The 27,541-nt window shown below is 40.2% G+C and overlaps 1 protein-coding gene across 1 annotated transcript in view; it reads left to right on the forward strand.

Moving 5' to 3' along the window:
* LOC145994478 (uncharacterized) overlaps positions 1 to 16,912 on the forward strand; it is a 30,426-nt gene extending 13,514 nt beyond the window's left edge. The window contains exon 6 of the mRNA XM_083130612.1: positions 16,739 to 16,912. Coding sequence (XP_082986738.1) covers positions 16,739 to 16,872 — 134 coding nt within the window. The 3' untranslated portion in view covers positions 16,873 to 16,912. The remainder of the gene's footprint in view (positions 1 to 16,738) is intronic.
* Positions 16,913 to 27,541: the final 10,629 nt, after the last annotated feature.

Here is a 27,541-nt window from a genome sequence, read left to right on the forward strand (position 1 = left end):
AACCAAAATGCCTAACGACATTTTCGGCAACACTAAGCGTGTAGACCATGCAGAAGAGATTCTCATGCTGGACGTTCGAGTTAAGAAGTTGAGGACCGATTTGATCGCTTTGCAGGAGACCTTAAACAAAAGTTTAGAGTCTGAGATCGCTACGCTCCAAACGCAATGTCTCGATCCCATTCTGAAAATCGATTCCGAACTGAAAACACTGATAAAAAATTATGTCGACGTACCTTCTTACGACAACATTCAAAATATACAGTTGAGCATGGATTCGCTTCAAAGTGATTTGGCCAAATTACAGCAATTTCAATCGAAAAATGAAGATTTGGAAAAATTGAAACTCGAAATAGAAGAGCGAACTTCCGCAATAGAAAATAATTTCTCTGAACTTCAAACCGTCGTGAATGATATTGATGTAGAACGCTTGCAGGTTGTTGTTTCCAAATTACAAGAAGAATTCACCGGCACGTTGGAAGAAATCAAATCCAAGTTGCAGACTTTGGAAGATACAATGACGAACCTACCATCGTCGGACGAACTGCAGGTCATCGGTAAAAGCGTCGCGAACATAAAAATTCAACTGGAGGCTTATCAAGATTTTGAACACATTCAAACCACCATCGCTACGCTTCAGGCGTCTCTGGAGTTGATCAACGAAGAAATTAAAAATATTCACGCTGAAGCAAGTGTGTTGACGAGTATTCAGGACACGTTAAGCACGGTTCAGCAGAAGATCCAATATTTGGAAAATTTGAACGTCGAATCCAATCTTACTCATTTTCATCACGTACTGGACAACATACAGGGTAGGGTGACTTGGAATAGTTACGGACGAGCGTGCCTTCGAGCGAAGATTTGGAAAAATTGAAAACGGCGGTGACGGCACTATCAGATTCGAGTGACATCAAAAGTTCGTTGAGCGATCTCGAGAGTAGGGTGGGCAATCTCCCCACCTCCAAAGAATTACACGCTTTGAAAAGGAACATATCACGTATGCTGAAACGACTGGAAACGGAAACGGCGAACGTGGAACAGATTCGAGACGAACTTGCTTCGCTGGTGTCGACGCTGCCCACTTCGCAGAGCGTCGTCGACCTTCACACGCAGTTTACAGAGATGCGAATCATCGTGAATGATCTTACAGAGAAGAGCTCGAAATTGAATCAAATCGAGAACCTTCAGAACATTGTGGTCAACATCAGAGATCAAGTTGGAGTGCTGGAATCAACGCAGGAATCGACGCTGGCCTCTTTCGGTGCCAAGTTGCAAGAACTCAACGAAAGCTACAAGCAGTTGAACGTGGAAGTGAAAATCAAACCGTCATTTTCTACCGTAACGGATACCATAGTCGAGCATTTGGTGCCCGTACAAAACACACTGGGTCAGCTTCACAGCAACCTCGTTAGCATCGATACTAAATTCGCTAAACTCCATTCTCTGCAAGCCATCGAAATTAACAGCGTACCCAATCAACAGAGAATCTCCACGTTCGTCGAAGGTAACAAACTGTACATGCTGCATCCTTATCATCCGTACTAAAAGTTTCTCCTCGATGGCACGATTCAGGTAAACGAATTTTCGTACTGGTCTCACGGCAGAAAAGCTAGTGTTCCCACCATGACTTTGATATCGAATCGTGGTGTCCAGAAAGCAGGAAACATTCCTCTGGCGCGTTGGAACGAAACGCGCAACATATATGAAATACAGGAAGACGAAGACCTTACCGTTTTCGACGTGAGTGCCGGCGATAAGCTGATCGTTCAATACACGAGCGAGGTGCCACCCTCTTTGAATCCCATCACGCTGGTGCTTCTCTTCAAACGTAATCTCTAAAAAGAATGTCAAGGCAAGCCATTGTCCAAGAATTGCATAAACCTGCACGCCGCAACTACAAACGTTTGGCTGTGGTAACCAAGGGAATCGACGACTTCTGGGAAAGCGACCTCGTCGAAATGAGTAGCGGCAAGTTAAAAAACGTACATAAATTGAACAAGGGCAACAAGTACCTCCTCACCGTCATAGACACATTTTCGAAATTCGCATGGGCTCTACCTTTGAAGGCGAAAACGGGAACGTGCGTCACGGAAGCATTCAAGACAATTTTTCGCGAAAGCGGCGGCAGACGACCTCGGTTTCTGCACACGGACAAAGGGAAGGAATTTTACAATGCCGTATTCCAAAAGTTTATTCGGAAACATGGCATTCGACATTATTCGACCTTCAGTGACGTCAAGGCCAGCATCGTGGAAAGATTCAATCGCACTCTGAAATCGCGCATGTGGTCACGCTTCACGCTTCAGGGAAGCTACAAGTGGGTCACCATTCTTCCGGAACTTGTTAACAACTATAATCACACACGGCACGGAACGATAGGCATGAAGCCAGCTGACGTTACCAAGTCTGACGAGCAACGTTTAATTTCTAGCGTTTACTGTCCAAAGTACACGCCCACGACAAAAAAAGCTAAATACAAAATTGGAGAACAGGTGAGGGTCAGTAAATTGAAGCGAACGTTCGACAGGGGTTTCACACGAAACTGGAGCACTGAACTTTTTACCGTGGTTCGAGTTCTACCCGGGAACCGTCACACGTATATAATAAAAGACAGTGGCGGTGAAATTTTATTGGGGCGCTTCTACGAGGAGGAACTCTCTAAAACTAAATACCCCGACACGTACCTTATCGAAAAAGTTTTGCGCAAGAGAGGCAACAAACTTTTGGTGAAATGGCTGGGACTTCCGGAAACAAGTTGGATCGATTCAAACGAAGTGATTCTATGAGTACGTGGAATGTTGTGAAACGTTTACCTAATTCGGAAAGTGGAACGAAGAAAAAAAACGGTGAATTGCTCCCCGACAGCATCCGCTGTCTGATCGTAGGACCTTCGGGGTGTGGAAAAACGACACTGCTCGTGGACAATTTTCTCCTCGCACCGAATTGGTTAGATTGGAAGAATAGGCACCTGTACGTGTTCTCGAAAAGTTTAGAGCAATCCAAATACCAGCAACTGATGAAACTGTACGATGGTCTGGACATTGCAACGTTCGCCTCGGAAATAAAACCACTCGACGATTGTCGTGAAAATTCAGTCGTTGTGTTCGACGACGCCATCCTGGAAAATCAAAATGAAATTCGCAACTTTTTCACGCAAGGTCGTCACAAAGGAATGGATTGTTTCTACCTAGCTCAAACGTTTTCCAAAATTCCAAAACAGTTAGTACGCGACAACGCTAATTTCATATGTTTGTTTCGTCAAGATCACACCAACCTCAAGCACGCGTACGATGACTACGTAGGCGGAGACATGAACTACAATCAATTTTCGGAACGCTGCTGCTCTACTTGCTGGAACGGTGACGATTTCGGATTCGCTACGATCGACATGACGAGGAAACCCAACGACGGAAAATACAGAAACAAAATCAACGACTTTCTAAACGTTGCAAGGTTGTGAGAAACGACGTGTATAAATAACGTCATGACGAAACGAAAAATCGAAGACGAAAATCTCAAGCTTCGCGATTACCTCGCGAAACGCTTCAAAGGTTGGAAATCCGAGAATCGCGGATTCTACGAAGAAAAGAAACGTCAGGATCAACCTGTGATCGATGCCATCAGCGGTCTAGGTAAAGAAATTAAAAGTGTCACGGAACAAAATAAAAATTTGATCAACGAACTCGTGCCGCTCGCAGCTAAAAGTTACGCCGTACCCACGCCCATTTCGAGCATTCCTTCGACACCGTTCGAACTGAAGGATGCACCGGCACGACGTCGAGCTATTGGTAGCACGTCGTCGTCTTCGGATAAAATCGAGTTGGGACCTTTGGCACGAGACTACCTGAGCACGGGGAAATTCGACAAGGATGAAGTGTTCGGATTGTATCCCAGCATGGAAACCAGCGAAGGCGGCGGTGTGGTGTGGAAGATTGGGAAATCGAAGGTGACCTTCGAAGGCAACGACATTAAAGTCAATTTAGGCGACAAGGATAGTTGGAACAGGTATCCGGGTACGGTGGGACTGTGGGAACTCGTTGCCAAAAAGCAGCCGAAAGATTACACCGACGAAGATTACCAAAGTTACAAGGAAATTTTGATCATGACGGATGCCTTGTACCAGAACAACGACGCCTCGCAGAATAGGGTGAAATCGAGCAGCGGCGAGAAGTACAGGAATCTCATCAAACCGATTTGGAACCAGGTCAAAACAGGCAGCGGCGTCAAACGCTACAACACGCTACCCAAAGAATTTGTTTGGGTGGAGGATGTTAGGAAACTCGTGGACCGATTGTTGGTGATAGCCGGCGAAGAGAATGCAGGCAACCGTAATTTCTACAACGAGAAGGTTGGCATCGTGGACATGATCAGCACGAAACTTTCCAACTTCATCGTGAACGACGACAAGGGCATAGGTTACCTCATCAAAATCATCAACACGCTGCCTCCGAAATTTTGGAACGTGGCCGAAGGAAAAGGGCTTGTGAACGACATCATCAACAAGTTACCTTTCGAGATGCATCTACCTGGCTACCAGTACTGCGGACCGGGTACCAAACTCGAGAAAAGATTGGAGAGAGGAGACAAGGGTGTGAATCTGTTGGACGCCGCATGCAAAAATCACGACATCGCCTACAACACCACGCAGACGGATCTGGATGCACGTCACGAAGCAGACAGAAAGTTAGAGCACGCAGCTTTCGAAAGATTCGTGAGCAGAGACGCATCGTTGGGTGAACGGGTCGCCGCACTGGGTACCACCATCGCCATGAACACAAAACAAAAATTGGGGTGGGGTATATAAATAACATACAGTAAAAAAAACAACATGGCTTGCATAACTGATTTGCCGCACGAACTACTATCTAAAATATTCAAAAAGGTAGTTAACGGAGATGTTAATAAACTTGTGATCATAGCTAGAACGACGCCGGCATTTCGCATGGGATGCGAAATAGTTCTCAAGGACCATCTTCGGGAGATCAGTGGAATGAGGTGCGGTGATCTCGACACTCTTCTGTCGGCCGCGGGGGAGAAATTGAACGAGAGGTTGGATGAACTGCACGAGGCGAGGCAGGGAAGAAGACGGTATACTGATGATTGGCGTAAGTCCAAACAGGAAACTGAAGAAATCATCACGCACATCATCGCATTCTCCGAAGCACGAACTTTCTTCCTCTGTTAAAAAAATCTTCGATACAAATCGTGAAAAAAAATATATATAAATAACACACATCAAGAAAAAAATAATCTTCGGTATATATAAATAACACACATCGTGAAAAAAAATTAAATTTCTCTAACACACACACTGAAAATTTCTCTTCTTCGATATGACAACTGAAAAAATGAGTGACCTCCAAGCATTAAAACAAATGCTAAATTTGTCAGTCGAGTATGTAAAAATTCGGGAATTGGAAGTCGACAAACCTTGCACGATAACTTCCGGTTCAATCGTTTCTACCCAGTATGGTCCCAAGGTACGCCTGTTGCTCAACGCACAATACAGTCTATTTTTACCAGATCGATACGCTAACATGTTATCCGACGAGAAGCTATCTATTTTAATCGAGAACAAAACTCGAATCGTGTACAAGGGGACAAAGGAACTTCTTGGCAAGAAAACGAAGCACGTAATAGAATTTGTGTAGCGACTGCGGGGCCGTGAAAAAAAAATCTCAGAATATTTATATATAAATAACATACCGTAAAAAAACTACACGAGAAAAAATCTCAGAACATTTATATATAAATAACATACCGTGAAAATAACACATAGAGCATCAACATGAAGCCCTAGGGTGTCGTGTACCAGATACCATACTCCAATCTGAAAAATCTAGGTGCCCTCGATGGGTTACTCACCAAGAAACAACGCGAGAAGAAACGTTCTTGCTTGTCGAAAGGACACGGAATGAAATTGCTTCTCAGCACACCTCAATTGAGACGCTTGCAGCGTTCGCGGAAACAGCAAAAGATCGGAGGTTTCATATTCAGCATCCCGGCCATCCTAGCAGCATTGGGGGCCGTTGGAAGTTTGGCTGGCGGAAGTGCCGCCATCGCGTAAACCGTCATCGACTCGAAGAAGAACAAAGCGGAATTGGAAGAACAGAAACGTCACAACCTGGCCATGGAGAAGAAAGGGGGGAAGGGCATGATGAGAAAGTTTAAAAAAAAGAAACAACAGCACTCACCAACCGAGACATTGAATCTCTGATCGAACCGTTACAAATCAAATACTTCATGTCCGACTCGTTACCTTCAAGCGTTAAAAGAAGAGAATGCGGAGTAGTCAACTTGGACGGTCAAGAAAATCCAGGCACGCATTGGATATGTTACCACAAAAACGACAATGATAAAGCATTCGTTTTCGATTCTTTCGGAGGTGTTCCACCTACAAATTTAATTCATTATCTGAAAACGAACAAAACCTCTATATACTACAACGACGAACGCATTCAAAATTTCGGAGACGTGAACTGCGGTCATCTCTGCCTCTCCGTACTCGCGTTTCTCTCTAAAATAAATAACCCTACGATCGAGGATTTCCAGAAAGCATTGTGGAACCTCAAACAGCATCACTAGGAAGGGCGTGTTCCATCTCACGAGCGAATCTTCAATCTTGAAACTCACGCTGCACGACGACATCGTCTATCCTAAATCCGTGGCTCTGCGTGCATTCTACAGCATGTACCTCATACCTAACGTCACGCAGCACAACAACAAAATTAGCGTCGGAAGCGAACACATCGTCGTCACGCCAGGACAATACAATCTTTCCACTTTGCAAGCTTAGTTACCCAAAGGCACGTACCTTTCTCAAAATTCGGTCACGCACAGAGTGGAAATCCTATCCGCGACGGAGACCGTGGACCTGGGCACCATGGGAGAACTTTTAGGTTTCGAGAACGACACCAAACTCGAAGCTGGCATCAAGCACACGGCAACCAACATTCCTAAATTCTTGGCCATAGAGACTCTGAACGTACACTGCAACGTAGCCGAAGGTATGATCACGAAATCTTCGGACGGATTATTAGGAAGTCACAAGCAGACGGGAATCATAGCCACTTTCAATCCAAGTTCCGAGTTCATGGAACCGATCATCTACACGCCCTCTTCGCCGATCTATTTTCCAGTACGTCGCAACCGCATAGACGACATAGAGTTGGTGGTGACGAACGAGAAAGGAGACGTGGTGGATTTCGCAGGTGCCACTACGACGGCCATCGTGGAGATCAACGTATAATAAATAACACACATAGTGAAATGGAGCAAATCGAAAGTTACGAATTGCAATCTTTCCCTCCCAGCCGTCGCACGTTCGCCAATCTGAACGAAGCGAACAGGGAGATCGAATACGTCCTGGACGTAGGCGACGGGTTCATTCATCCTCACAGAGCGGACCTCTACCTTCAATTCGACGTGGTGAAGAAAGAAAGCGGAGACGCGTTTCCCGCAGCAGCAAATTTGATACTCGTGGACAACTTCGTGCCTCACCTGTTCTCGCAGGTGGAGGTGAAGAAACACAACACCGTCATCGACAGAATAGATTATCCAGGCATCACGTCGACGGCAGTGGGAACGTTGAAATTATCCAAAACGGACGCAGCGTACTACCAGGCCGGGGGATTCGAAGCCGGGACCAAAATATCGACGAGGAGTCACACGGTGCTCTTTCCCATGCGTCTGCTGCCTGGTTTCTTCTCCGATTACAAGGAGATCATGTGGAAGGGAGGACTGAGAGTCACGTTTCGAAGAGCGGCCAACGACAACGACGCACTGATGCGATACGCTACTTTGGGTCCGGACGGCACCACACCGATAGCCAACACTTTACCCGAAGCAGCGAAATGCGTCATCCGGAGCATGGAATTGAGAATGCCGGTGGTGGAATACGAAACAAACTACGCCCTCAAGTACAAAGCGGAGATCTTGAAAAATCCGCAGGTGCCGATTCACTTTCACGGTTACCAGTGCGTGCAGAAGATGGCGTCGGGAAGTCACATGGAATTCGACGTGACGACGCAGTTCAACAACATACAGTTCGACATGCCAGATTTCGTCGTAGTGCTTTTTCAGACCGGGCGCGATAACAACCAGGAGAAAGATTCCAGCAAGTTCGACGACTGCAAGATCAAGAACGTTTATCTGAAGAACGGTAGGAACGAAGTGTTCCCGCGCGAGAATTACAACCTCGACGTGACCAAAAACGATTATCTCAAACTTTACGAAGCGTTTTCGGCTTACAAGCGCGTGACCGAGGGAAGCGTGGACATGTACTACACGCCCAGCGAGTTCAAAGCACGGAGACCCATGACCGTCATCAACACATCTAAGAGAAAGCAGGTGGTGGTCAACGATCGAACCAACATCAAGGTCGTCTGCGAGTTCCACGAAGCCTTGCCCGAGGATACCCTATGCAGTGTCATCCTGATTGCAGATAAGTCCTTCGCCTACGACGTGAAGAACGAGAGGGTCACAGAGCAGTTTTAACAAGTTTTTAACATCTATTTTCTTGCACAATAAGAAATTTTTTGTACTAGCACAATCAGTTACAATGGCACAATACGAATTTCACTAGTTCAGATCAGTTACAATGTCAATTTCATCAGTTATCAGTTACAATATCTTTTTTTTTGCACTATAGCACGAGAGACAATCAGAAAATTTGCACAAAAAAATTTGTTGTTTTTACACGTGAAAATTAACAATAAAATTCTTTCTTTTTATCGTTTCAGATGCTGTCGAAACATCAAAAACACATACACACACTAGAAAAAAAAAGCATGCAACTTTATTTGTAACACTCACATATTCTCCATCTTCATCAAGAAAATATTATAATAAGCATAATTATTTTTATCTATATCTCACAATAAAACTCTATATCCAAAATTATCACAACATCAAATAACACTAGAGTCGTTAGTACACGTTGCATGCATTACGGAGGTCCTCTGTAGAGTTTCATGGAAGTTTGAGAGAAAAAAAAAACAAACACGTGAAACTCTACAGAGGTGCGGTAATCTATAACCGCAGCCGTTAGAAAACCTTTACTTTTTTGGCTGGGCACCACGCACCCTGGCGAGGTTATAGGGGCCAAGTATCCTAAAAAACAACAATTATTATTTTGTTTGTTTGTTTGCGTCACAATACATACGCGCGCGCGCGCGCGCGTGTGTGTGTGTGTGTGTGTGTGTGGGTGGTACATCGTTCCCTCCCCGAGAGAGAGGTTTACGAAGGTCACGATATATAAACATTTGGTCCCGGACTTGGAAAATTACGATAAGATGCACTCATCTTTCAAAAATGAGAGGATGAGAGGATGAGAGGAGAGGTTTACGTAGGTCACGATATATAAACATTTGGTCCCGGACTTGGAAAATTACGATAAGGTGCACTCATCTTTCAAAAGATGAGAGGATGAGAAGATGAGAGTATGAGAGGATGAGAGCGCGTGCGTGTGTATATGCCACATCGTTCCCCCAAGAGAGAGGTTTACGAAGGGCACGATATATAAACATTTGGTCCCGTTGATTCCAGCACTCCAACTTCATCTCTAATGTTGACGACAATATTCTAAAAGTAGAGAGGATGAGAAAATGAGAAAATGAGAGGATGAGAGGATGAGAGGATGAGAGAATGAGAGAATAAGAGGATGAGAGGATGAGAGGAGAGGTTTACGAAGGTCACGATATATAAACATTTGGTCCCGGACTTGGAAAATTACGATAAGGTGCACTCATCCTTCAAAAAATGAGAGGATGAGAGGATGAGAGGAGAGGTTTACGAAGATCACGATATATAAACATTTGGTCCCAGACTTGGAAAATTACGATAAGGTGCACTCATCTTTCAAAAAATAAGAGGATGAGAGAATAAGAGGATGAGAGGATGAGAGGAAGATGAGAGGATGAGAGGAGGATGAGAGGAGGATGAGAGGATGAGAGGAGGATGAGAGGGATGAGAGGGATGAGAGGATGAGAGCTCATCTTTCACTCATCACTGCCTTTTTGCGTCCGTGAAACATCGTCAGCGCAATAAATGAGGCGCGGAACAGGGAGAGAAAGTGAGTTTTTCAACTTTTTGTAGTCGTTTGGTCAAGAAATCAAAATTGCGGTGGGAGTCACAAATTTGACCTACTCCGGGGCTTAGCCCCTAAAGAAAAACGGACGTATTGACGTAATTTTCAATCACCATAATACATAACTATCACACAATCTTTTAAAAGGCGATTTTTACCGACGTAAGTTCATCGTCAGCAGCAATGGATACGACAGCGCTCCTAGTGGCATTGATGTCAGTTATCATCTCGGGGCTCGTCGCAGAGGAAGGCGTGGTCTACGCTACACGCTACAGTGAAGGTCACGTGCTAGCAGAGAGAGCGAAGGGAGGGGTGCAATGGGTTTGGATGCTGATTCGGGGCTACTTCCGTGCCGTCGCGTTCGTTCGATCCCGCGTGTTGTAGTGTAGCGTTGTGGTGGCTTTTATTCGCTATGAACAAAGTGGATTTCTTGTTGGCAACACCATTTCAGACATTGAGTGACCAAGAAAAACTTGTTTTAAACAATTAGGTCCTGACCATCCGAGTGTTACATTAATACAAAAACACAAATCACAATCACGCTCTTTCAATCCAGACTGGTACAATAGAAAACCGTGGTTGACAGCTAGCGAGATCAAGAAAACTTTCTTTTGTTTTAATTGCCTTTTGTTTGGTAGTGATGCTTCATGGACAGTTCATGGTATAAGCGATCTCAAACATCTTTCTGAAAGAATTAAGTCACATGAAACTAGTTCTTCGCACATTGGAAACTCGTTAAAATTGTGTTTGTTTGGAAAGGTTGATGTTCGAACACAAATCGATGAAGGATATAGACTGTCAATTACAAGGCACAATTAATTAGTCCGGAAAAATAGGCATATATTAAATAGAATTATCGATTGCTTAATATTCTGTGGTCGACATGAACTTGCTCTACGAGGACATAACGAAAGAGAACACTCTTTAAACAGAGGCATCTTCCTAGATTTAGTAAATGAGATTGCTAAGCTAGATAACAGTTTGCATGAACATTTAGAGGAATCCAAAGTAAATAAATACACATCAGCCGTGATACAAAATGAGTTGTGTTAACAAAACAGCATGCGATATAATTATTCATCAAGCCGAAGAGAGATTTGGGGCAACTGAACATTTGGAGTGTTTCAATTTAGTTGACCCTGCAAAATTCAATGACTGGAGGAAGTCTGATTTTCTCGATGATTCGTGTAAGAATTGTGCCAAATATTATCCCTTCATAGAAGAGGGAAAACTAAAGAGTGAACTTCGTGTTCTTTATTGTAGTGAAGAGTTTAAAAACATAAACTCTATCAGTACATTGCATTCGTTTTTCATTGAAAATGATTTAGAGGATACCTTTTCAGAAACAGTAAAAATGACAAACCTAGTTTTAACAACTCCAGTGGCAACAGCTGAATCTGAACGATGTTTCAGCACATTGAAGGGTATTAAAACCTGCTTAAGAAATGCAATGGGACAAGACAGACTCAATGCCTTGGCAGTGCTTACAATAGAGAAAGAATACATTGCAAACATAGAGGGCTTCAATGAAAAAATAATTACAAAGCAAAATTTGCTGAGCAGAAGAACAGGAGAGCACAGTTCTTGTTTAAATGAGAACCAACGTTCGTAGCAAGGTACGTTTCACAGCAATACCTGTTTCTTTTGTAATTCATGTGAATGGTCATTATATTTTAAATTCTTTAAAAAAATAAGTTCAATTTTGTAGTTTAGAAGAAGATAAATACCTGTTTTTTGTAATTCATATGAATTGTTATTACCTTTTTAATACTTTTTTTTAAAAAAAATAAGTCCAGTTTTGTAGTCTAGAAGAAGAAAAATACCAATTTTTTGTAATTCATGTGAATTGTCATTATATATTAAATTCTTTAAAAAATAAGCCCCGGCCAAATTTGAGGCCACGAGACGCCACTGCTATCTACCTATTTATATATCATTGGGTTTGGCTAATTGTGATTGGTTACAGAACCTTGAATAACGTAGTGTCGAAAACGACAGAAGAAACTGGTTCCCGAGACGGATGACAACATAGATGGCAGTGCGATCAGCACAGCTGCTAATTTTCTTATGAAAGTAATGCGGCTTGTTAGTTTTTTGAAATATATTGTGCAGATTTCTTCGTCTTGAAAGGCGGTACATGAATTGATGGAAACAGTTATATTTGTGGAGTGATTTGCAGTCACGAAATCCCATTAATTTGAAAAGAAAAGTAAAATAAAATTAATAAATAAATAGCATGCGTAACACAAGAAGAAACATCGCAATGTGATTCTGGACGCCAGGTGTTGGATTGTGTACTAGAGTTTTATTTTTCTATGTTGTTGAGAGATATTTCATACCGAGGCGACAAACCACAAGTGTCGCTTGGAAGCGAGCAGTTGGTAATCAAAGCAGCCTTTCGAACCGTAGGGACACAAGCTCTGACTGCACCGTTTCCTTAAGGAGATTTTAGATCAAAGCGATACGGGGATTTCACACCAAAGCGACACGGGTCCTTTTGTCCAAGGCAACTTTCATACCGAAGCGATACGCGACACATGTCACTTGGAAACGAGCCAATCAAGAGCAACATTTCATGATTTCACATCGTAGCGGCATGACGGGCAGCACTGGCTAGCGTTCGGTTGGTGAAATCCTCAAGCGTCGCGTGCCGCTTTGGTGAGCAATTTCCCTAAAGCAAGACACTCATTGTATCGCGCATGCTCGAACAACAAACCACGGCAACACGTTGCAAGCTATTGAGGAAAAGGGTCCAGTATGAGCGACACGCAAGCGACAAAGCGACACTTGTGGCTTATCGTGTCGCCTAGATCTGTAGTTGTGACATCCGGTTTATCGTGTGGCCTAGATCTGCTGGTCTCACAATTAGCAGCAAATGCTTGCTAATAGACTGAAGGTACCATGTTGCGTGTCACTTAGTTGGGAACTCCCCTGTGGCGCGTCGCTTCGGTCTGAGCACCCTTCCTTTAAGGAGCTTTCAGACCGAAGCAACAAGTAGCACGCGAATACGGCATACGAACGTATGTCGTTTGCTATTTGGACACTCATGCGCAATAAATGCTATTTTACAGTCTGGAAGTATCTGTGTCACTAGTCACATCAGTGTGACATCCCGTGTTGGATGTCCTATTGGTCTGAAAGTTTCCTTACACTCATACAAAATCAAATAAATATCAAAAATACAAATGCTTGCGTGTGTATATCCTTAAAAAGAAATTATGAATGATGATAATAACAATGAACCTAATTCATACACAAAGATTTAGTTACGAAGAGCTTTCCATGCGTATTTTTTCTCCCGTATTTTTAATGAAAGTATAACGATAACGACGTGGTTGACTGTCTAGAATGTTCATTAATATCTTCGCGACCACTGTACCAAATATCATAGCAATTATCACATTCATAGAAATGCTTCATGTAAAAGAATCAGACGTTGCAGCGAAAACTTCCATTATAAGCAGACGAATGCCATGCAGCTGTACCGACACCAGCGCCTCTAGCGGTATCATATTCGAGTAGAACCAGCCAGAGGGTTCTCTTAGAAGAAGACGACGACGAAAAATGGTTGTAGCAGCAACCTATCACTATTTGAAATCCACAAGCAGCAGTTCCTTGCACATATCGCGTACATAGGCATGCGCATACAGACCCTCTGATTACGGGGGGGGGGGGGGGCAGAGCCCTGATGAAAGTTCACTCGAGGAAAGAAAAACAGGGGCGTGTATAGTGCGTCATTATCCATCAAAAATATCTCAGATTTTTTTTCCAGAATTTTCCATCTGGGGTGGGAGGTACGTAGGAGTAACTTGGTAAGTAAAAGGGGACACTTGCCGTCTAAAATGTTCAGGTTACTTACAATTTACAAGTTAAGAGCATTTTTGTTAACCTCCTGGGACCTGAGGAACAATGAAATTAAGAGTAATTTTTATGGATCTTCCAATATAACAGTTTTTTAGCAAAACAGTCCTGGCACTATTGTCATGGGATGAAAACGTATCGATTCTATCTCACCAAAGTTAACATCTAAGTTTCATTCTGCGCACCCAAAGTCAGGTACAAAGTTACGCCCATGGGGGGTGCAAGTTCGTATTTAAGGGGTTGCAATTGTAAACCTAGAGCCAAAACAACCATAGAGGAGAAGGTTTAAATATGGGAGAAGGTTTAAATATGGGTTTTGGAGTTATCAGTGCTCCCGGGCGCTGCAGCCTGGCAGAGGCTATGGGAACTGGTTATCTGTCAACGACAAAGGATGCGGCAATAATTCGCAAGAGAAAGTGGTCGTTAGTTTCGGCCTTGGACTCTGTTATAGAATTGCAACCTCCGGAAACTTTTTGCAGGTATGTTTTAACTTAGCGTTTTCTGAATTCTCCTCTGCTTTCTATAGGTTATGATATTAAACAAATGTGGGTTTTTATAATGTCATGATTTGTTTTTGAAATATGTACCACAGAGAGCGAAAATAAATTGAAGAAGAAAAATAGCGCGATGGTTTAAATATGGGCTATGACCTGAGGTCTAATGTGGAGATCAAATTTCCAACAAATATTTGGATGTTTTTCTTAATTTCGTTTTTTCTCATTCCGCGTGATTTTCAAAACAACAGATTATTCATACATATGAATTCTATAATGTTTTAGCGATAAATGACTGTTTTTAAAATTTCAATTGCTTTTTGTGATATTGCCAGTAGTAGCCAATACCTAGACCACAATTTTGAAATACATCATTTAACCATTTTTTGGAAATTGCTTTATTTTTTAAAAAAATGGAGACCTTCTATACTTTAGCATGCATGCTATTACATTTAAGTATATATTTCATAGATATGCATTTTAAAGACAGGTGCTTGATATTTTAATTTTTTTCCTCCGAAAATGACAAAATAAAAAGGGGGGGGTCCATATTTAGACCTTTTCCTCTACCATTTGTGAAAAAAATTAGGGGAGTATTGAGGAGACTTTGGGGGTGGGGGGAGATTGAAGGTGTGCGGATAACTCATTGCACATTAATTTTTTCAGCAGATTCAAATGAATTTATTCATATGAATTTGAATGATACATTTATTTTGCAGCCACGTAGAGGTAGCACAATTAACGAATATAGTACGAGGGAGTGTTCATATCAATAAAAAAAGTTGCTAGAAAACTATGTACGATAGTTCAATTACATAGGAAATAATTCACCAACACCCTTCCCCATAGTCTTGAAAATACTTGATTTTCCTTTAGAATACCGGGTGTCCCAGAAGTCTTTCCCTGATTACAAACTTTTTTTCATATCCGCTATATGTAATGTAGAGATGTGAAAGTGTCAGTGCCAAGGAATCCGGAATTAATGCTCTTGACATCGGGTGGCATCTTTCCATACAATGTTTCTTGGAGTCGACAGGATTTGGGAATGAAGATAAATTCCATTTTTTAAATACCAAGTTATTGATGGCAGATATTCTGGACGAAAGAATTCTGTACATTTGAAAGTTCCTCTTCACTGTTATTGGTGAGCGGGTCTCTTTTTCCTGATTTGCGAACATTTCCTTTTTTCTGGGCACTGACACTGCTACACTACAGCCACGTTACTCAAACCTGCAACACATAAACTTGGTTAGTTTTCCAACATTTTGGCACCACTTTCACATCTCTACCTTGCATATAGCGGATATGAATAAAGTTTGTAATCAGGGAAAGACTTTTGGGACACCCTGTATATTATTATTTAATAACGGCGATACGATTTCTGTACACTAAGTATGTAAGAGAGAACATTAGGCGGGGCAACTGTCCCCTTGCCCGCCCATGCGCACGCCTAGATCGCGTAGTATATGATGATGAGATAGAAGAAGAATGCTTCTGCAAAAATCGCATCATATTTTAAGAAGGAAACGACCGAATCAATGTGCTATGAAAAAGAAGTACGTAAAATAAATATAACAGAAATTAGAGCCTCCCCGATTTCGCAGTGGTAGCGTAATCAAGGGCTTCTGGGTTTGATACCCGGTGGAGGCACATAGTGGTTCGGATCCAGTCCCGATTAGCCTTATTGTGCATAAAGTGGACTCAAAACACCAAATCAATCAATCTAACAGAAATAAAGTTCGGATTCGAACAGAATAATCAAAATGTAACAATGCGTTTTTCGAAAAACTTGAATTTGAAATATAGGAACCAGGTTACATTTTTATATTCTATCTTTTAATGAAATGAATAAACGATTCCACTGTTTGAAATTTCAAAAATGATATTTCTATGTGAAAGGCCATACAACATGAACTTTATGATTAACATTCTGCCCTAATTTGTATCGTTATTACTTAAACGAGGTGTGTAAAGGTGAAAATACGTTTCAATACACTAACTGTACGAAATGTACAAAAAATAATGAAACACCCTGTATATTCAATCATGTGGTGAATCACGTATAAAGTCTCCTCGCGGATACAATAATAAAACATTTAGAATAAAGTGGGTTTATTTAATTAGTTCATAATAGTCATTATTTTATAATAATAATAATAATTATTGTTGTTATTTCTACTATTCTAGTTTTATCAATAGCTTTCCTCTTTTACAAAACTTTCGGGCATCGCCAATATGGGATCGTTTGTAGGTGCTGTTCACGATATGTTGAATAAAATTCATTTATTTTATTTTCCAGATAAACTTCCTTGCCCCGAACCACAATTTCGTTGCAAAAATGGAAGGTGCATTGAGAGGAGTTGGGTATGCGATTCTGAAGATGACTGCAAGGACAATAGCGACGAGGAAGCAGAAATTTGCAACAATGTTTAGAATTGTGTTTAATAACTGAACTGTTTACTAATTTGTATGAAATAATAATTAAGTCAACAGTAGTACGTACTGAAATACATTGAAATACATTAAATATGAACCAATACGTTTTTAAAACACGTTCATCAATCTCATAGGGAAGTTTCTAGGTCGAAGCGTACTCCACATGGGGTACTAGGGCAAGTCCCATGTGCTGTCAGTGGAGTACCGGGTGGACAGAATTAAAGTTACCCAACTCAGAGCCCTCTGTAGCCTGTTTGAGGCATCGTAGAACTCTGAAATTTGGTGAATCCACTATGCAGACCATGGGGAAGAGGATGGCGATAAAAAATTTTAAAAAAAAAACAATTTTCCGCCACCAGGTTGAAATGTACTTTCATGATGGGTTGTACGTACAAATAATCACGTTAAGTTATTTAGCTGAGTTATTAATTAGAAAGACATTTGTTAGTGACTGGAAGTTGCGAGAGAATAATCTCTCGTTTATTGAAAGATTGCAAGGTAAAGGCAAATCCATAACCAATTGAAGCAGTTTACGTCATTATTACAACCCATCATGGAAGTACAGCGCCACATTTCAACCTGGTGGCGGAAAAATGAACTTTTTTTCTTTTTTATATATCGTCATCCTCTTCCCCATGGTCTGCATAGTGGATTCACCAAATTTCAGAGTTCTACGATGCCTCAAACAGGCTACAGAGGGATCTGAGTTGGGTAACTTTAATTCTGTCCACCCGGTATGTTATTTATGTAACTAATGTTTAGTTATTAACAAGTTGCTCGCATATTCAAAAGTAACAGTTTCTGTCTTCGAGCAACGGTACTTATAACTTGTTACTTTTTGAAATAAGTAACTGTAACTCAATTACTTTTTCACTCCTTGGCGCAACAACCCTTTGAGGGCCAGGCAGGCACGTAGCCAGAGGGAGGGCTAAGGGAGCTGAAGCCACCCCACCCCCGAAATCCTACAAATATCTAATTTAAATAGTGTATAGATAGTGGTAATTAATTTTGCTTCCTTAGCAGGATTAAACATCTTGTATAATACGTTGTATACTGAGAACTTCATCTTCAGAGCTTCTAGCCTCCTAATGTTTTCGCCTTTGGCGGCTGCTGATGAGGGATGAGCACCCCCGACATAAATTCCTGGCTACGGGTCAGAATAATGAGTCCCATCGCCGCTGTTTTCCTGGCTTTCATCACCGTTTTCATATCCTGTGTTAATCCCGACAATGAGGATCAATAATAAAATTATGAAATTAATTGTGAGATCATTTTTGTGCCTTAACGAGGATTTGAACTCCATACAACAGTGTCTTATCACGATAAAGTAAACACTTCTCTATACGTATATGTCGGAGGTACGTAATTTGAAAGTGAAAGTAAGAAACAAATGCATTTCAGCTGTGATGTACTATGCTTACAGTTAAACAACTACGGTCATTTGAATGAATCATGTAACGAAAAATGAAATTTTTAGAAAATCTCTATCCTTCTTTCTCTCTTGCTCTCTATACTTTATTTTCTTTTTCTATCTTATTGTCTTTTTTCTGTCTCTCTCTACCACTTTTCTGTTTATCTCTCTAACATTCTTTCTTTATCGACCCTTCTCTCCTTTTCCTCTCTCCTTCTTCTGTGATTTCTCTTTCTTTGCAGTGTTTGACTTTATTTCTCTCTCTCTCTCTCTCTCTATCGCATCTCTATTTCTCCCTCTCCCACAGTCTGTTTCTTCTATTCTTATTTTTCTTTCTTCGACCTATCGCTTTTCTCTCTCTCTCACTGTCCCTCTGTGCAACTGTTCTTTCACTTTCTCTGTCTCCCTCTATCGTTTCTCTGTTTTACCGTTCTCCTCTCTCTCCTTCACATCTTTCTCTCCTTTTTGCTATCTCTTCTTCTTCCTTCTTCCTCTATCCCTTCCACATCTTCATTTCTCTCTCTCCTCTCTACGGCTTGCACTGTTTCTGAACTACACTTTTATTTATTTATTATCCTGGGCACAACAGGCATCTGCCCTTTTACAGTGCACAGTAAATGTCTTACGTTTGAGGATTTATACACATAAAAATAATATTTATACAAATTTTCATATATAAAAAAATACATATAGAGGTTATATATATCATCCTTATACATTACCATGGGTAAAAAGTGAATCAAAATTTACACAATTACATTCATATATGTATGGGTATATATATATATACACATAACGAAGGTAAAATAATAATAATAATTTTAAAAAAATAATAATAAAAGAAATGTAAAAAAATAAGTAAGAATGTTGTCCATTAAATAGCGCTTATACTCGGAAAATGTACGCCCCTCTCTAACCATTCATTATGCAAGCTACACTTTCTTCGCGGGGGAGCCATTTCTGCGGATTTTGTACGGGTGCGGGAAATTGCAAAGAGTTGCTTTCTTGATCGCAACTTTGGATGAGGGACATAGAAAGCTATGTTTTGTCGTTAAGAAGTTTGAAAAGAAAAAGGAGCTGATGTATGGTTCTTCTGTTTGCAAGGGAGGTAATGTGTAATTTAATTAGTAATTCGTTATAAGGTGTCATCTTTGGATATGCACCATCTCTCCTAAAAACTATATAGCGAGTGAATTTATTTTGAACTTTTTCAATAAGATCTATTTGTTTACTGGTTTGTGGACTCCACAGTATAGATGCGTACTCTAATTTGGGTCTAACATATAGGTTAAATAATGATAACAACGCTGAACTCAGAGCCAGCATAATTCTCTGTTGGTGTTGAGATGTCTGCTCTCCATATGTGTTTGTGAAAGTCCTTTAATCAATTTCATCTCATCGCTATTCATCCTCATTGTCGCGATTAGCCAAAAAGTGGCAGTAAAGCAATGTAAAATAATTAAATCAATCATTACTAGTTAATCTTTGTATCTCTCTATAGATTTTCGATGTTTCTACCTCCATTCCTTCTAGCACTTACGCTATCTGTGCATAAAGTGGACTTAAAACAACAGCAACTTCTCTATTTTCCACACTCCATTCATTCCCTCTGTCTCCCTACTTTCGTTATCAATTCTTTATCTATATTTATCTTTCTCTTTTTTCTACGGCTTGTCTTTCTTTCTTTCTGTCTGTCTGTCTGTCTGTCTCTCTTCACCATGTTTCTACTTTCTCTTCTCTCTTTGCTAGCTTTCTCTCCCATTATCACTACTACATATACTGTAGACGGTGCAGCAGTGACAGTCAGCATTTAATAATACATAAAGCACAGAGTAATATTTAAAAATTATAAACTTTCGTTCCACATTACCATTTATGACCAAAACTGATCGCCATGAACGCAGAACATAGACTTTTGCAAAGATTAATAATATATTAGTAAGCTAAAAACTATAGTATTTATTCATTACAGGAGTACATACTGAAAGTTCAAATAGTCCTCTCTTGTGGATGCCATTTTTCATTACACCTATTTCCGTAAGTTTTATCGGATTTCTAAATTCCTCACCGTTTGGAAGATATTGTCCCTTTTGTCTGCAAAGAAATATTGAACCAGAGAATGTTAGTTTGTTTTTCACATCTTCATTGCAGCACTGTAAATATTAGTGGTGTGTTCAGAGGAGTGTGGAGGAAGTTAAATCCTTTTCATTTGAGATGAGCTTCTTCAAACTACATGACAATAAGGTAGGCGTATAAATATGCTACTAACTACTAAAATTTCATATTTCTTCTTAATATAAAGCATGATGACACAATTAGTAAACAAGCATACATATACATCAGTGGCGTATGCTGAGTCTAAGACAGGGTGCGAAATCATTTAAGACTAGTGGGGGGAGAAAGATCTTAATCTACAAACCCCTCTCCCCACAAACATACATATAAATTATACGATATACATATTTATAATGTTATTAAAAGTAAAAAAAAGTAAGCATATTTAAAAAAAAACATTTCAGTTAGGTTTTAGTGTCTGAAGAAAATCTATGAGAAATGTGCTATTACTACTAAGTGCTATACTAATTTGGGAAAGAAAAAATTCCAGCAGTTTGTTGCTGTATCTCTGCCAAGTGTAAATTTCTCTATCCCATGTTTTGACGTTGTCGTCTTTTTATTTAAAAAAAAAAAAAAACTTTGAATGACGCCAAAGCTTCAGCTGCCCTCTTGCTACGGGCCTAAGTTTGTTTGTATTGGGCGGAGCATATTAATAAGTAGAAGAGTGTAGAATACATACTACATATTTCTGGACTCTCGTCGCTACCATCACCACAGTCGTCATAGTCGTCACAACGCCAATTTTCATTTATGCATATTCCATTGTTGCACCGAAATCTGTCTTTAGGGCATACACGCTTATCTGTAAGAGAACAGAGAGACAAAGAGATCGCAAATATCATATTCTCCATCCACTCCACTGCAAGGACGAAGTTAATGTAAATAAAATCATGTGACTTCTGAAAAAATAGTTCCCTTTCTATGTGTTAATTAAGGTCTTATTTTGGCCACGAATATAGCAGCTGCATTGAGTGGTATGGATTATCACATGCACTATATTCCTACGCGCAAGGTTCCTGCACAGCGGCCATTCGAACAACCAATAGGATTTATGAGGAGCCGCGTTAATTTGTTTATACTGACTTCATTCTTAGAACCAAAATAGAAATAAAATATTGTATAACTTGCTGCATGTAGTATAGCCTACAGAGTGATTCGGACAATTCCGTTATTAGTGAAAGTGGAAAAAAATGAAGGGCGGGGAAAGTTGTTGCAAACACATGGGTTTCAACCTAAATTGCTTCTTCCACCGTTGAGGCTGTACAATGGCAGTCGAAGAATGCCACGTACTTCGTCCGGAATACTATACGACATCGCAATACCTTACTTTACTAGGAAAATTAAAACAAGAACGTCAAAGGTACGAAAAGATTGCAAAAGTAGGGTTGACTACTAAAAAATGAAAAACTCAATATGCTGACCAAGGCAGAAATTTATTTTAGTATAAAACATAAACTAAACGTAATGTTTCAACCTTCTAGCAAGGTCTTCTTCAGACTCTGCACCAAGTACAAATGTAACAAGGTACAAAACAGGACGATATGTATACACAAACATTACTCCCCTCCAGACTATTAGAAACAAAGACTCGAAGAAGGTGTTAGAAAGAGTGGAAAGGACAAGAGAGAGAGAGGAGAGAAGAAGGAAGAAGAATGAAGGAAAAGAGCGTGAGATAAAGAGTCCAATCACATTCTAGATGGAAGAAAATATGTTTAGCCTTTTAGGTGAAAGTACAGTTGACAAGGGAAAGCCACCTGCTAAAATGTTCCAGAACAACTTTCTAATAGTCTGGAGGGGAGTAATGTTTGTGTATATATATCGTCCTGTTTTGTACCTTGTTACATTTGTACTTGGTGCAGAGTCTGAAGAAGACCTTGCTAGAAGGTTGAAACGTTATGTTTTGTTCATGTTTTATAATAAAATAAATTTCTGCCATGGTCAGCATATTTAGTTTTTCATATCATGGAAACAAGGCTAAGTGATGTTATACTAAAAAATTTGTACGCAACCCACCACATTCGAAAATCATGGACATTGACATCAATCGGAGCCTTACTAATCGCATAAAAAGACAGAGAAAGCCATCTAAAGTTACAGATATTCGTACCCACTTTCTCCTTTCCACCCCTCTCACAGCCATTGGCGGATGCAGCAGTTATAGTTGGGAAGGGCGAGTTTCATTCGGGTACCTGACTTCAATTGCACTGGTTTATATAAAAAATACATACTACTATAAGCAGGAACCACGTTAGCATCCATATTTTAGAGATTACAGAGTAATTTTCCAAAAATAAAGTTCCAGGGCTGGAATAGATGGTTTGTTTCATTTGATTTTTGTTATTTAGCGTCTTTTCTCTGACACTTTTGGTAAATCGCAACGATATGGATGAGTGATGACATATGAAACTGATGAGAGGATACTCACAAAGAACAAATACCAGTCCTGGATTCGAACCCTGGACCTTTGGCTGATAAAAAATGTAATTATTGTTTGTCGTTATCATAATTCCTTCCATTGTCACAGTGAACTGAATGAACAGATACAAGGAATAATGTGAATAAACAAAGAAAACAAAATCCCTATTTTCTCTAGGGGTGTCAGAGTCTATTCCCTTTGAGGCATATTGCAGAGTTATTCGGATCCAAATTAAAACTGTAGGTCCAGTTCCAATTAGCCTATCATGAGCCGAAAGTGGATTTACTTACATCAAACTTCAAAAAAATATTATCGAGTTTGTTAAACTTGGTGATAAAAGAAGGAACATTAGAGTCTTCAAAAATATTAAGCATAAAAATATATCCAAATTCCTCGCAGTTGGGAGGGGCTACCGCGCCTGCTCACAGCGCTATAGAACCATTGCTCGCTCTGCAGTACACACGTACATACAAGAGTGCGCTCTCACAAATAAGGCGGACTGCCCAGGCTACCCAGAATGCTAATACAACTAAAATAGAAATATATTAATTTTAATTGTTCTTACTGCACATTTCTGGGTCCTCATCGCTGTTGTCCTTGCAATCATCGTAAAAATCACAAACATCATAATCTCTTATACACTGACCATTGTTGCACTGGAACTGCGGTGCAGGGCATAAACGTTTATCTGTAAAGAATTAGAAAAAAGCGTGAAAGAATGACAAAAAAATTCATGCAACATATAAATACATACAGTATGTTAAAAGAGAGGGACCTCAGGTTCGAATCCCAGCCTGAGCATGGATGTTCTTTGTAAGTGTTCCTTCATCAATTTCATCATATCGCCACTCATCCTCGTCGCCTCGACTAGAAAAAAATTTTCACAAAATAAAATCAACGCTAATGAACAAAAATAAAATTTGAAAAGTAGGTTAAGAGTTATTACAAACGTTAACAGGGCGGTTCATAAGTGTGGAATATCCATCTAAAACAACTACCCCATAACGAAGCATAAATATAACGTCGTGTTTTTTAAATTTGTTTATGCTTTGCACTTCTACAAAGGATTAAACCTCCAATTATAGATATGACACATAATTTTAATTTACATGATATATTAGAGGAGGACCTGTTTGTAACACGGCAGCCAACTTGGAGCAAACTTATGATTTTTTTATGGAAGCGAATTATAATAAATTAATTTTATAGGTAAGCTACAACAGCGCCGCTGCATGAAGCGGGCTAATCCTGACCACTACCTATTTACATATTAAGGTGATTAACTAAATGTTAATGTACTTTGATTGAAGTCGTTTGAATCTTCCTGAGACATAGATAGAACCGAAAACAGCAAACAGATACCCAGTGTTGGCAAGTAGTGACTTGCAGCCATGTTGTCGGCTAAAAAAAATGTGGTTCTTTTCCTTGAGATTCCTATACCTTCAAGATACAAGAAATCTAATGACTTTCAAACGAAGAACGATAGCCAACATTTACGGAACGACAGGACAAAGGTCCATTAAAGAAATCGTGGTCGACAAGATGATAACATTATTTAATGAACTTCCAAAGAAGAACACCAACGAGACAAATAAATATTTTGAGCACGTAAACATTTCTTATGCAACTCTAGCTAGTCTTACACTATTTTATTTACAAAACAAGGCAACAGCGTGATCACATCGGGAATGCCCGGCAAAGTTCCAGGTTTGAGTCCTGCCCTGCTCTTTCATTAATTTCATCGCATCATCTCTGAACTTCATCGGCGCGATTAGTAAAATGATAGAAGAGTGACGTAAATTGAGAAAAATGCAAATATAATAATCTTTCACGGCGTGAGAGTGGGGCACGAGCCAACCAGTTCCCACCCCCTCCCACGACAAGCTAGCAAAGCTAGATAATGTAACGTAATAGTTGGGGTCGAGTTGCGGTTGCTCGATAAATATAATTGCTCAATAACACCGTTTTATTTCTCCAAAAACCAAGACTGCTCATAAAACAGTATCAACTTTAACAATAACCATACATGAAATGTCTATACTTGTCAAAAGCGTGTAACCACGCGTTCATTTCTAACACGTCCCGCGTGCACCTATTCAACCATTAGCATTTAATTGAGCATCAATCATAAATACGAGTTACATACACGTGCATGTATTATTGCAACACACTCTCATCATACAATTGTAAATTCAACATTTAACCAATACGTTAATTAATCCAATTGGGTATAACCATACCTCACTTATTAATATTATTATTCTGATCCTTGGTTATTCTAATGCTACCGCAAAGGAGGGGGGGAGACTAACAGGAATAACTAGTTCTGCCCCAACTAGGGAGTCGATAAAGGATCGCAGTTTTTCTCTGCAAGTTCCAAATTAATTAAACTTGGTTTTGAATCACTAGACAAACGTTAAATGGGCAGTGAAAATTGCATTACTAGTACGAAGATGGAGGCTTGACTGTTCATTAAATTAGCGTGCGCCCGTTCTTAGGTTATTTATGTATGCACTGGGCGCAAATAGCCTGAATAAACGTTTGGGGCACAATGATCAACGCACATAACTTAATTCTGTTCATATACGTCACGTCCAATTTTCATTGTTTTGTCCATTTTTAACAAAAAAAGGTACATGGACAATTGGTGTATCAACGCGCACTCAAAGAGGACAAAGGGGGGGGGGGATGTTGAACATAGAAGTCTTTATCGACTTAAAGTAAAAAATAAAAAAGGGGGAACGTAAAATTACGACACAAATACGGCAAAAATACGATGTTATGTTCCTATTGCACGGGGAGAGTTTACGTACCTAATACACAAAGTTCTGCCTCTATTGCTACGTGCACCACACTCCGTTTGTAGTCCTATGTTCTAAGTAGTAGGCCCATCACACTCTTGGCTGAAATGACTGGCCTCTATTTTACCAACAGCATGGTCAGGTACGTCTCTCTCTCCTCCGGCAAGGAAAAGGATGTCAGTGCAGCAAGGCTGGTTGTTGCCGTTTCGTTCCCAGGCGATCGAGTGCAACTGCGGCTGTGTGCCGAGGTTACGGCTAGCCCACAAGTACCAAGTTTTGCCGTTAGAGGCAGCACCGGTAGAGCTATTCAGGGGGCGACGCCCTCTGATAGCCGAAAATTGAACTAAGCATATATACGTCAATTTTCTGATATGTAAGGTTTACAATATAGGGATATTGAAAATGTTACAATAAATAAAAGCTGATTTCGCCCAAAATTTATTTTTTCATATTGTACTTAGGTGTATATGAAATGTGATTGCACTCCTAGAAAATATCCCCTCCCTATCTACCTCCCAACATATTTTCTGCTACTCGGCACAAGCCATTGCCTCGTATAATCCCCTCCTTTTCGAAAAACCGCTATGATATTCAAAATTAAGAAAAATTACATCTGTTTAGAATTCCTTCAAGAGCACTCACGCGAATCTTCGTATGGTTTCCTTTCGCTCTTGTCTATCAATAGTTTAATCTTTCGGGCAGAGCCAAAGTAAGTGTCTGAAATTTGTCGAAAATTGTTAGTTTTTATCCCAGAAATGAAAAAATATATATCACTAATGTCGTGTAGAATGGGCCTGGTCAAAGCAAACTATTGTAGGTGGCAGCACCCCTGTTACGTCCCCACGCTTTTGATCGGCAATTGTTCTCCCATTTAAATACATGGGGAATTTGATGCCCAACGTGCAGCTATAACTTGACAAGTTTAAAAACAAGACGCTGCAATCCACTGTTTGCGCACCTCGCATCACATTTCCCCACCCCATGTCTGCGGCGACGTTAGTTCGCAGTGTTGCAAACCTGGAGGGAGCGGAATCGTCTGAGAATTTTCAACGAAATTTGAATGTGAAAGGCATGAATTAGTATCCCCCTCGCCTACGCTACCTATTGATTACGCTAAATTCTAAATACATTTTGATATTTTCCCTTTAAACCTTAAATTAATTAAGTTATATTAGGGATATTTCTTACCAGCATAAGAAATGTAACAAATAAAATGATAGAAAAATGAAAAATATATAAACGATAGAACTGAGCTCACCTTCTAAATGTTTTCGAGTTCTCCTTCTTCAGTTTCACTCTCCCACTCATCCGAGTCTGTGTCTACCAATGAATCTGTGTCCGTGTCTGAATCGGCTTCACCAAGTCTAATCACAGGCCTGCGAAATTGAAGTTGTTGAAAAATACAAGAGACGTGTACGCTGAGTATTGTTATTGGGTGTGCGGATTTCGAAAATGACCTCCATTTTTTTCCATCACGTCAGGATTTTTTGTACAATCGATATCGATATTTTTGCTAAAATCCTATGTGAAAAGGAATTTTCGCGAACAATTTTGCATGCACTATCTGGCAACAGCGGTTTTGATCCATTTAAATCTATCTAAAATTGATGCTTGGTGATGCAAATTGATTTTTTAGCAATTGATTTTATTTTGTATAGGTTTAAATGGAAGAAACCACTGTTGCCAGATCGCACGAGCCACCTATGGTCGAGAGAAAAACACAAAGTTCTCTTGAGTTTACACTTTTAACATCCCATTATGGTGAAGTTTCTAGAAAAAAAGCATCAACGTATTATGTTCATTTGTGTTTATTAAGGTAACGTACATAAAATAGACGATTGACCACGAGGAGCAATGTATGTGTACATGAACGTTTGACACAAATTGTAAACTGAACAAACAACAAAACCAAACACAAACAAA

This window comes from Lepisma saccharinum, chromosome 10 (genome assembly GCF_977018435.1).
Source record: "Lepisma saccharinum chromosome 10, izLepSacc3.1, whole genome shotgun sequence".
NCBI lineage: Eukaryota > Metazoa > Arthropoda > Insecta > Zygentoma > Lepismatidae > Lepisma > Lepisma saccharinum.